At 36.0% G+C, this 12,867-nt stretch overlaps 2 protein-coding genes across 2 annotated transcripts in view; both read left to right on the top strand.

Annotated features, from left to right (window-relative positions):
* The first annotated feature begins 3,446 nt into the window (after positions 1 to 3,446).
* LOC100376919 (uncharacterized) lies at positions 3,447 to 8,517 on the top strand. Its single transcript, XM_006814437.3, has 5 exons — positions 3,447 to 3,561; positions 3,906 to 4,068; positions 6,272 to 6,358; positions 7,080 to 7,229; positions 7,934 to 8,517. The coding sequence occupies exons 3-5, from the start codon at positions 6,301 to 6,303 to the stop codon at positions 8,140 to 8,142; spliced, it is 417 nt and encodes a 138-aa protein (XP_006814500.2). The 5' UTR covers positions 3,447 to 3,561; positions 3,906 to 4,068; positions 6,272 to 6,300; the 3' UTR covers positions 8,143 to 8,517.
* Positions 8,518 to 10,124: 1,607 nt separating this feature from the next.
* LOC102806893 (uncharacterized) overlaps positions 10,125 to 12,867 on the top strand; it is a 78,974-nt gene continuing 76,231 nt past the window's right edge. The window contains exons 1-2 of the mRNA XM_085494034.1: positions 10,125 to 10,225; positions 11,547 to 11,619. Of these exons, the coding sequence (XP_085350160.1) occupies positions 11,571 to 11,619 (49 nt within the window). The 5' untranslated portion in view covers positions 10,125 to 10,225; positions 11,547 to 11,570. The remainder of the gene's footprint in view (positions 10,226 to 11,546; positions 11,620 to 12,867) is intronic.

Raw genomic sequence — 12,867 nt, 5'->3', positions numbered from 1 at the left:
AACATAGAACACTAAGCCGGGGTATTTGAAACCGAAATTGTCATCTAACCGTAACGCCGTCGCTGATTGGCTGCTGAGCTGGAATGACAATTTTTCGTCATTCGTGTGACCGGTTTACAATTAGCATAAAGAAACTTGTGGATTTACAGGAACAAACATGCAATGGGTCACATGATTAAAACTGGTATAGTTTGGTTGTTTTCCAATGGCTTTTCTGTGTATTGATCAAAAGACACCATGTCAGGGTTTTTTTTATATGCGTTTGTCATATGAGTTAACGAATACATGGCATCGAGTACACACTCTCACTCTGAGCGAAGCCGGACGCTGCATGTCCGAAATACACGACAAAGTGTGTATTCAACCCAAGTAAAACGCATGGTCTGATTAGATATCTACCCTCATGGATGTACAATGTTATATTTAGTGTAAGCGTGGTCACCCTGACTAAACGGTACGTCATGATCACACTTCCCCAATGAACGGAATAAACTTTAAATAATAATACATAGATTCGTCTCCACGCCTACATGTTAAGTAAATACCAAGCGACATCTCGTCAGATGTGGGGTCACTCAACTTCTAATTTAAGGTACCGCATTTCCTGTCACATCAATATTATAGTTTTGTTGGCTACATCAGGTGTAATCGGGGATTCATAAGATGAGGGCATGCCGTATGGTGTGGTATGCAACGATGATCACGCGAGAATTGCAAAAACGCATAATAGCCAATGCGAATAATTGATTCTGTGAAAGAATTGGTTGGTGTTCGCCTAGACTGCCTCTGTCAGTGTTAAAATGCTTATTCGCAAAATGTGTATTATGAGTTTTCAGTTTTTGAATATCGCCATATTCTCGCTTATTTCTGTTTTCGCAATCATTCCAAGCGTGCACGCTAGTCAGAATGAAATAGGGTTGTCTCGATAGTAATAATAGTGGCGCATGCCACTTGCTTAAATGACAGATATGTAATCATAATTAACTTGAAGAAATTGAACTGGGAAGGCGAACAAAGCCAAAAACTCTGTGCTGGGAAGAGCATATTCCGTCTACCAACATCATGACCTAATTAATAACGCCAATTGGCGACAAAGCAATAAACACTTGATACAAATCGTGCTTTTGGGAGATTTTTTTTCTAAATGATGACCAACTACACAGACGAAAGACATTACTTCATCCATCTATTTAACACACTTTCAAAAGAGTTTAGACTGGAATCAAAACACCATTCAATGTACGTGAAACTAATAAATATGTATAACTACCATTACATTTATGAAGATCAATCATCCAACCTATATAAAGCTTACATAAATGTGGGCTTTGTAACAGTTGTTCAGAGTCCTGTGGTAAGTACAGGCCATACGTGCTAGATATTATTCTTCGTTCACGAGTTATTTGAACCACACTAAAGACAGCGTTTCGTATTATTGTGTAAGAATCCATCGAAGCCAACGATCAAAAGTTTATTTAGCGGTGTACTAACACAGGTGGGTTATCAGAACGGTTTGAGTTGAGTATTATCTTTATAGTGATGGCACCGATAAGAATGCACTTGTATTTCATTTCCTCGAATCGTTTAACACAGAGAATATATTTGTGGTGTGACACGTAAATCTCTATCACCTAGACAGTCATCTTCGCCAGCCAAGAACCATTTATTCAGCCGAAGCCTCAACGTTCCGTGGGCCGGTTATGAGTGGCCGGGATGGCCGGTCGATGCAAGACAGTTTACACCAGCAGTATGAGCATGCTCATTTTAACATCATTGAATTGAATTATGGTATCCCAGAAGCTATTCGGCTGTACACATTCTGCTTTATTCAGAAAGTACCCTCACATTACCATCCTTTTCAATTTTCCACTCCTCCTTTCCGTACTACAATGTACATGAATTCCCCATTCCCACAATCAGACGTTTTTATCGAGCAGCTTCTTTGCATTGTAATACATGTAGGTACAACTGAACCCATCGTACAAGTAAAAAAATTCAATAACTTTCATGAACACTGTTTTTATTTTGGTTCTCAGCGGGCAACGAACCAAATAATAGAATTGCGTTTCTAAAGAGCGTCCCTGTCGGTATATTATGGATCATGACCAAAGGCCTCCATTTCCATGAAAGCTTGATATTAAAGCGAGAGGGTCGTCACCTGAGCACGCGCGGGAATTGAGTCCCAAGCGACGATAACAACACACGCTAAAAACGCAAAGGCTCATGGGTAGACGCTTGTTTGTAAACAATGACACGCTATGGCCATTTGACGCATGCGCAAGTGACGACTCCCCCGCTTTAACCCTTCGACTATCACAATTCACAAAATATTCCTGAACAGTTCCTCCTTCCAGCAAGAAATCTTGATGAAAATTAACAAAACATCGATTACAAATTTAAACTAATATAAGATGCTGTCTCCATAGTCCAAAATTATACTGACATGAAACATGGTGACCTAAAAATGCCATTTTCATGAAAATCTAATTATCTGAAATACCACAAGTAAATGACTAATCATAGACACAAACACGCACCAAACAGGTATATACAGTAAATCAACATAATTACAAATTTTAAAAAAATCATTTATTTTTGTAACCCAAATTGTGATGCTATTAACGCTGATTCTAATAATAGTTCAGCAAATATCTGCTAAATATAGATTATCGTTAAAAGCGAGGCTGACACGCCATAAAACGATTGCGCCTTACAGGTGTGCATGTCTCATTTGAATGTCTGCTTGGATTCCATTTCAAATGGTCGTTATGTCACTGGTTTATGTTATGGTTACTGGTCTTCTAGTTTATAACGATTGTTGGTACATTTTAATATTCTATATTTGGAATCATTTTCTAGCCCCGTTTCTATTGCAATATTTTCATCAGTATATGTGCAAGAGGACATCGGTTACAAACCCTTACAACGTGTATTATAATAATGCCAACAAAACACAACTGTTTTCTCGTTAAGCAATATGACTGCTAGTCGTCCATTAACATTTTAAATATATTTGAAACAACACTGTTCCTAAAACTACATACCTTGACGTTTAAATTTTCAACGAAATTAGGCCAGACTTTTTTTATTCTCTGTTTCTCAAGTTTTTATAAGGCAATTTTTTGAGGAGGGCGGAAAAAAAATAAAATTAATTCTTTTTTTCCATTAGATTTGTGTGATTCTCACAGAATTGTAAGTGAGATCATTTATCGAAGAGAAGAAATGAAATAAAATTTTATTCCATGTATAACCTTGTTTCTCATCTGCGCGAGACTTCGATACTTTGATCATGATACTCCCACAAAAATGCAACTTGGATTTGTTTTGCGGCGGACGGTAAAAAAATGAAGATAAAAATAATATTTTTTTAGCATTTTTATGCGCTTACAAGTCGGCGGGCGCGAGAAATTACGCTGAAAATAAATTTTATTTTTATTTCATTTTAGGCTCCTGTATATTCAGTGCGTTCGCGAAACAAGGGATAATAAAAGTCTGGCCTTAGTAATACAATATAATGTACTTGTTATTGCTATTGAAAAATATTTAAAAAAAGAAATTCACGTAAGTAAACATTGTTATGTTCGTAAGCAATTTGAGATACTATATCATCCAATAATGTTTTTCATGAGTTCATTACAAGTGTTGTTGTTTGATTCCGTTTGATTGATTTGACAAATATGTCTGCCAGACGGCCATACTGAAATAATGGTACTGTTGGCAGAATTTGATGATGATGGTGACCCTGTTTATGTTCTCTGCCGAAGTAGTGTATTTTGTAATTTTGAACATACTCGGAGTACTTTTTCTTGTATTTACAAGTTTCGCAGTTTTCTCCCCCGCCCGCTGATTTGTTCAATTTGTTCAATTGAACTGTTCCTCATATGTCACTGTGATTGTGCTTACAGGCCAACCGTGACACTCAAGATCTCGCGAGAACTTATTATCTGGCATACTGATGTTAATGTTTAAACTTGATAAAGTTGATAAGAGTGGAAAATTCTAATCATATTTGTGGGTGACCTCCCTTGAGCGTGTTGCCATTTTATTACAAGTTACTCCAACACTGAGGTGAGTAGTATTACCAATTATGTACGTAATCTCTACAGAGACAGTTTATGATTCAGAAATTTGTCAAAACACTGTATAATTTTAATAAACTGTTGATAGTATTCATGCGGCTATAACTTATGCAAAATGCTAACAACCGCTCGACGAAAAGCTTAACAGGTGGTCGGCATATGAATGACTTTGGCCTTATAACCAATGTTATTTCATATACTTAGATGTTGGGAATATTGTTTAAAGTGATATGAGTGTACGGGCTTCATCATTGAAGGCGATCGAATGACACGATTTGCCGAACGATGTCGAGGCGATCCGGCTTTTCAATAGAACTGGCCTGGAAAACATTAATTAACCCACTTCTTTCTATACAAATATAGACGATCGCCAATATTACTGTAAATCTGCAAACCGGTACAAGTGTTTTGTGATTCTGGCAAAAAGTTATAGTAAGGTTGATTTAGTACGGGATGCCTTTGACCTCGTGATCGCAACTCACCAAATACCGAGGTCGATTTGAGAGATTGTGAAACAAAGCCATGTGTGCATGTTACCTACTTTTCAGTGTAGTGGAGTGACGTCAGTAGCTTTACGAGCTTCAAGGTGCATTATAAATAAGCTTTGACTTTCTGTTGAATGTGTTGTCTTCAATGTTCAAGATATAATAATACCTAATACCCCATATATTATTTTTATTGCCCTGGCTCGCGCTGTAGCGGTGACTCTGACCTACGGTCCACAAGCCCGAAGCAAATTGATAACTGTCACCGATAAGCCGATGGAAGTTGGGTTGGTGATTTGGCTTCTCGTTATTTAGAATTGTGATAAAATTTGTTATAAATGACCTCGTTTGTTATCAATGTCAGTCGACGCGACGAACTATTGGGTCAAGTAATGTGTAAATACGCGATATAAAATCGCGCTTTCTTTACATTAGAGTTACATTTTCAACAGAAGTTTTGCAATTTACGACAGAGAAATATGTATTTAGCATGAAATGAACATCGTGTATTAGTTCATACATATTTATCTTCAGAACCACCCTAATTGACGCTTGGCAAACACTCTAATGACGTGTGCTGAACCGAACAACGTCCCGAAATAGGTACAACTTTCTAACTCGCTGAGGGACCGGCCGTTTTCTTCGTATCAAAACAGTATGCCGAAATGACAAGAAAATAAAGTTCGGTGCAATCTGTGCACAAAAAAATGGGGAAACACCCATCCCCAATTGTCACTAAGATAGCCCAACAGAAATATTGGTTCACCCCTTAGAAAATGACAAATTGCAGTCGTAGGGGTTACTCGTACATGACACAATGAACCGATCAACCAATCAAACGTGTCAACCCTGTACACATAAACTGATTCTACACGTGTTGGTTTTGATCCGAAATATTGTTCCAATGGTCACGTGCAAATAATATTTGTTTTTATCTTTTAAACTGTATCACTTGAGAAATTTGACTATTTGACGTAATGAAAACGATTTCATGTGGTCTTCCCTTTTGGAATGGAACTTTAATGTGAATAACATACGATCAAGGTTGTTTCACAGCCAATCGAATGACGTGAAAATAATAACACTTTACACTGACTTAGTTAAGAAATTGGCCAATCACCGAGCTCGCTGTATGACAGTTGTGGGACTATAGCTCCGCGTGTGCCTATTATCGTCATCTATGGCTCTTTTTCTGTGAGATTTTGGACTTTCGTGACTTTTTTTTTAATTTGTCGGCACAGTAATATCGTGAAAAAAAAGTAATTAAAATTGAATTAAGCTGAAAAGACCACAAGTGACAAGAATGGGCACAATAGAGCGTTGGGTAGCTGCTGTGTAGTATTCTAAATTATAATTGCCTAGCTCACTGCTTCCACTTGTCTTCTAGATTCGCTCTAATTGTCCAATTACTATCAAATGTCTTCGGAATTCAGAAAAAATCTAGAGTTATAATATTCATTTTGAGCGGAAAAACAGTATTTCATTGTCTTATTCGGGGTGTTTGTCTGTTGGTTTAAATTGGGGAGATCGAAAATATTGTTACTCATACTCATTGTTAATTGACCGTATACACTCTGATGCGGACGTTGATGGCGGACTGTGAGTCCACTGTTTGTGAATCCAATAAGCACCTTTTCTGTGGCTATTAATAATACTATGATATGCTAATTATTCATATACATTTCTTATATTATTTTATTTATATAGTTTATCCAAGTTAATCAACAATTTTCAACATGAAGTTAAAAGTTGCCATAGGATTAGTTATATTCGCTGTTATTACCCATCATACAGGTTAGTATGGTTAACAATCTTGAATTATCTGCCATATTATATTTCCCTAATATACCATCTGCCTGATATCGTCTCAGGGACTGACCATTATCTCTGCCGGTGACTAGGGTAGGAGCTGAAATAACATTATGTTGACAAACTATTATGCATAAAGCGACACGAGATATTTTTTTTTTTAGAAAAAAAAAATAATTATTATATCACTCCGGTAACGAATTATGACAAATTTAGCCACACCACCAACAACAATGAGGCATTTCTCAACGATATTTTATATGTGTGCGCTGTTGAGTCGAAGTATACTAGTATATACAAACTGTCAACAAACAATATCTCTGATTGGGGTAACAGTTGGGTGTTAGGGTTGGGTAGCCAATCAGGTACAATCTTGTAAGTAACAGTATCTCTGATTAGTCTAACAGTTAGGTGTTAGGGTTGGGTAGCCAATCAGGTACAATCTTGTACCGACTAAATGTCTGGATAATGAGTGTTACTCTATTTCGAGATTGTGTAACCTAGGTGAAAGTTCGTCACTGTGGTGACAGCCTAGTATGTATGGTATTTGTAATGTTCGGTCTATGCTTGGCGAGGTCGATCTTATCAATGCCATGTTACGCCCTCAATCAATCATTGAGTGACTGTAAAACCGGGACGTGCCACTAGGGGCGCTATTCTTCTCTCACGTCGCAGTGTTTAAACTTGTATTTTTGTTTTTGTCTAGTTGAAAGTTTGGATTGCCTACAATGTGTTGGAGTAGGTTATAATGACTGCGGTGGTAGATGGGGGCGAGAAGACGAGATGGGGGCTATGCCCTGCCCTCCTGAGTTCGAATGGTGCTTTGTAGCAAGAGAAGATAGAGAAGAAGGCAGATGTAAGTGAACGCATGACATTCGATTTAGTTACTTCAGTATGGACTTTCTCTAAACAGGGGACACTTTGAAGCTCAAATGTTTCTTAAAAGTGATTCTTGATTTTAAAAACAACAAATTTAATTTATAAACTAACACGCTCATTCATGTTGACCAGTTAATTAACTATCATAGCATGTGTAACCAGCATGGCGTGTTTACGAAAAGTCTTAATCTTCATCGCGTATCGCATCTTCAACGATAATTAGAATGACATTATATGACCATACAGACTAGTTTGCGTTTTTAAATGAACAAATGCGCGTACAATTGGGATTAGTAGTACGTACCAGTAAATCAATGTATTTTGTATTGTAATTTTGTTATTTTGTAACTCTCCCATGGTAATTATATTTTAAATGAATCTTCTGTTGGGAATATTGTGTTGGTGAATCACAAATACCATAAATGAGTGAAGTGCACCAGGTACTATCCTGGGCAACAATTACTAGTAATAACAGTAGAAATCTTTAAAATCTGCCCAAAGTAACATAAGTTGTCATGACTGTAACATCTGTGTTTGCAGGGTTTATATACATGTTTTTGTCATTCACTAATTGTCGAGCCCCCGAAAACTATAACAGTACTACTGTAAATGCGATACGCCGTAATTTCATCGAATGAAACTGTCATATGACCGTAATATATTGATGTGTTTTGCTTGCAGACACCCACGTTGCGTATGAGCGTGGTTGCAGTCTCGTGTCTCGCGGTAACTACTGTGATCTCGGTGAAGAAAATGGCGAAGCACTGAACACCTGTTACTCTTCTTGTCAACAAGATGGCTGTAATCGTGACAACGGATCTACTACACTTCAAATTTCAGCGTTCGCCGCGTTTTTGACTATTTTTGTATTTGCTATATTTGTGTTTTGAGCTGAAATTATTGACACTCGGACGTTTTGAAATCATTGTGCAAGCTCGGTTCTCAACAAATACATTTCCCAGAAAAAAAATCAAGATATAACAACACATCACATGTATATACTAGTAGCTTGTGTTACGTGTATGATTGCGCATGAGCAGACATCATTTGTATGTCGACTCGACGTCTTATGATTTGTGCCCTCCGATGGTGGAATAATTTTTTAGTCTAATACACAACCCCACGAAGCATACGTGACTGTTATCACCACTCATTGTTTTATGGGCAGTTTGTAGACCTGACATGAATATGTAGATATTACTTGTGTGATTTTAAAATGAATGTGACGCCATCTTTGAAATGAAATAAATATTAGTACAGGTAAATCGTTTTAAAAGTTGTTATAAAAGTTGCCAATTTATGGTTTTGTCAAAATATACATTTATTGTGATCTAATATCATATTTTATTAATAGCCATTGACTGTTAACATCGCAATATGAAGATTATTCCTGTTTGTATAAGTTTAGTTCACTACCGATGTGTTTTGTAATTAGTCATGAATCTGTCATGAGTCTGTCACGTGACTGTGATCAGTCTGTCAGCAGAGAGTCGGGCCTCCACCATGTGTATTTATATTTTTAAACACAAAGTGAAGGGGACATTGACGCACTAGTACGCTCATCACAGAAATATTCATCCCAAATCTAGGACTGTGTTAAATAATATATCATAAACAAATTGTCTTGTTGTTGTCTGTTATTTTATTTGTTTTCGATATTCTATTTCATTAAAGTACTGTAAAATACTTTATTTTCGCTTATAATTTGTTTTCGCTGAAGGGATAATTAAATGAAAATAAAATCTAGCGAATATACCTTTTTTACCCTATATTTTACATTCAACTCATTAAAACTCAAATAAACTTCATACAAAACATCCAAAATGTTTTCTTCAGCGAAAATTAATTCCAACTAAAAAAAACAACTATTTTCCAGTATTCATATTTGTTCGTATGCTCTCGTATATTCTCGTTAAAGGCTTGAAGGCACAGAACATTTTGATAAACTTGTTCACCAGAAAGTCACGGTCGTGCCATGGTTGTTATATTTTGAAATTAAATGAAGTGTACAGATAAGGTTTTAAACATGTTGGAGAACAATTTTTAAATAAAATAATTTGTTTTAAATTCACAAACTAGTTTCAAACTTTGTTCCGGGTAAACTCGGAATTCTGCTCCGAATAACGTGTTTGCTAAACTCGGAATTCTTCTCGGGTAACACATATGTAACGTTTTTTACGGCGTACCCCCCCCCCCCCGTTTTAAAATGAATTCAATTTGTTGTTGTATAATATAAAAAAATCATTAACTTGGTGTGGCGATTTTAAAGTTTGCCTCCCCCCCCCCATAAATTAAAATTCTTTATCCGCCCCTGTTTGGCCAAGCGTCAGTTAAACGGCGGTGGTCGCCACGCCTCATCCTGTTCGAGATGGGATTCATAGCGACGTACACAGCGCGTGTAAAATGCATTGTTTATTTACATTAAATTCGAACATACACTGCGCGGCGACCACCGTTGATTTTACAACGTTTTCACAAATAACAACTGTTTTTTATTCGTATTTGATAAAAACAAAATTTCATAGAGGCCACTACTTATATTGAAAAACATAATGTTCTCATTTCTATGGATTCTAATCACGCCTCCACGCATACGACTGTAGTATCATAGTACGAGCTTCAATATACCAAGGTTGAGTGGTTATACAACATATTTGCTGTATCAACGGTTTATATTCTATAATCAAAAGCAACCCACCTGACTGTATTTATATATATTTAAAAACAGTTAAATCACAGATCAATCAGTTTTGTGGCAAGGATGTGAAATTAAATTTGTACACAATATCTAAATTAACTGTATTAACTAGCCAGGGTCTGTCGCACTCCCGCGCAAAGGATTGTGGTATATATATACCTGCGTCAAGCGATCTGCGCATACACTTTCACCCGATCTGATTAAGTATTCCGGTACATGGTGACCTTCGTTTTTTTTTGACCAGCATTCAAATAGCGGCAAGTTCGGTAAAATCGGTGAGTTTACAATTCTCTTTACGTAATGATTTACTCTGGGGCCAAAGTCATGCAGCTTCTGTCTGTGAATGGCGATATGAAAGTGTCCGCTAAATCTACAAATGCAGGCAACATGGCCGACAGTCAATGACATGCTGATCAGAAAAAGCCCCAACACTACCAACGGCAGTTATACTATATCTACCGTGGCATATGTGTATATTTTCGTATCAAATGCGTTTGCTAGTGTCTTGTCAGAATCATTTATCAATATTTATCAACATTTTCTTAATATTAGCTTTAATTTTGACAATACCATTAATGTACAAGTTGACTGCTTACGCTCGGTAACTACTGGGCATGTGACAGTGAATGAGAGTTGAGACTCTAAATAAGTAGGTGACCTTTTACTGAGGTAGCTCTAGCCCCTATTTCATAAACACTTCATACACACAAATGACAGGACACATTATGACCATGTTCAGCAATGTACACATTGAGACGGTAACATTTATGCGAGAGATTGCCGCTCAATGAAATGAAATGAAAAAACCTTGCCTGGACCCATTTCTTTTCATTACGTAGCTAATGGTATTGTAATGCGTGACAGATCGTCTTAGCGTATCGTTTCTATAGCATTACGTTATACTTGTGTCACGGTGCTGTATTCCCTTTTTACACAAGTGTTATTTGGACTTGTCAATTGACTATAGATGTAAAGCAATGTAAAATATTTGAGAGAAAATTAAAGATTCTTTGTGCTCAATTTCCTTCAAACAAGTAAACAAATGGATTTAGACAATCCATGTTAATTTGTTTTGACCCTTGTCAGATGAAGATTATTTTGACTATGTTTGCTCTGTTACTGTAGAACACGTTATTTTTGCCATTTTCACTGAAGGGAGGATTCCGTGAAAATAAAATCCAGCGAATATACTTTTTTTCCTATATTTCACATTAAACTCATCAGAAATCAGTGAAAATAAATTCCATACAAAACACCCAAAAAGCCAGCAAAAATAAAGTATTCCACAGTAGTTCATATGTGCTTTATGTAGATGACAGATGTATCTGTAGTTTAAAAAAAATACTGTATTTGCTTCATTAAAGGTCATGTGATTATATAAATGAGAAGCGTTAAAATAAGTCATATTTTAATGATCTATCATCGTTCACTAAAAGCAATTTTGGGTATACATGCCTGGGATAGTTGTGATATGGCTGTATGTCATAAAAAAGGTGCATGTTGTTTTCAGAGGGTATGTCTCTATAATATAAACTATTCTCTCTATAATAACTCTAGGACCCTAAATTAATCTTACGTTTTATTATATCTTTATAGGGTATTTCATAAATTAGTGCCAGTATGAAATATTTAATAGTTGCCACACTCTGTTCCATAGTACTCTATACAGGTAAGTTGTGTAGTTTGTGCTCAGCTGGTTCTGAGTTACAACAATTTGTACCCTTGACTGTGAATGCTACATATTTACCATATCAATAAGGTGTGACTCTAACCCCTATTTCATTAGATGAGAATGCAACCAAAGCTGTCCCATAATACCAGCGTAAATGGCAGCATAAACGTTAGGTCTGTGAAGGCAGTAGCTATCTTTAGAATTGTATTAGTCTGTACTTGTCAAGATTTCATGATTCTCATAAATGCCCCTAGTAGAATATGTAATTTTACAGTTGAGGCTCTGTATGTAAACTATTGATGAGATAAAATGTGATAGACAGGTCTGTGATTAAATCCAAAGAAAGCTTGGTCCTGTCTAACATTTGTGCTTTGGTAACACTAGTATTTTATAATGGATCCAAGGCCATTCACATTAGAACAAAATTAAAGATGTTTTTATTTGTTCATTAGGCCAGACTTTTATTATCCCCTGTTTCACGGAACCGCTGAATGAACAGGAGCCGAAAATGAAATAAAAATAAAATTTAATTTCAGCGTAATTTCTCACGCCTGCCGACTTGTAAGCGCAAAAAATGCTAAAAAAATATTATTTTTATCTTTATTTTTTTACCGCCCGCTGCATAACAAATCCAAGTTGCATTTTCGTGGGAGTATCATGATCAAAGTATCGAAGTCTCGCGCAGATGAAAAACAAGGTTATACATGGAATACAATTTTATTTCATTTCTTCTCTCTGATCAATGATCTCACTTACAAGTCTTTGAGAAGCACACAAATCTAATGAAAAAAAAGAATTAATTTTATTTTATTTTCGCCCTCCTCAAAAAAATTGCTGTATAAAAACTTGAGAAACAAGTAATAAAAAAAGTCTGGCCTTAGAAGATATCAATATTATATTTCAGAAACACCATCTCTAAAAAATAAATAACGTTTGTATAAAATTTTTAAAGCCATCATTTAGTAGTTCTTTGGGCTGTGATTTTTGTAACATACAGAGGTATCTAGATTAATGATTGAATTGTCATTCTTGCATGACTGGGCTTTTCATTCACATGTTCTGTAAAGTTATCTATCGTTAAACACTGATTTTAATTTTAGCTGATTTGATGTTATCAACATGTTCAATAGGTTTTTAAATTCACTGGTTTTTTGAATGAAACAATACATGCTGTTGTTGAATTTATTCATTCCCTAGTCTTTAATTTACTGTAGAATACTTTATTTTCGCTTGGAATTTATTTTC

Source organism: Saccoglossus kowalevskii, chromosome 19 (assembly GCF_978046115.1).
Source record: "Saccoglossus kowalevskii chromosome 19, keSacKowa6.1, whole genome shotgun sequence".
In the NCBI taxonomy this organism is placed as follows: domain Eukaryota; kingdom Metazoa; phylum Hemichordata; class Enteropneusta; family Harrimaniidae; genus Saccoglossus; species Saccoglossus kowalevskii.
Note: the sequence above shows the minus strand (reverse complement) of the source record. Positions and strands in the feature narration are given on the sequence as shown.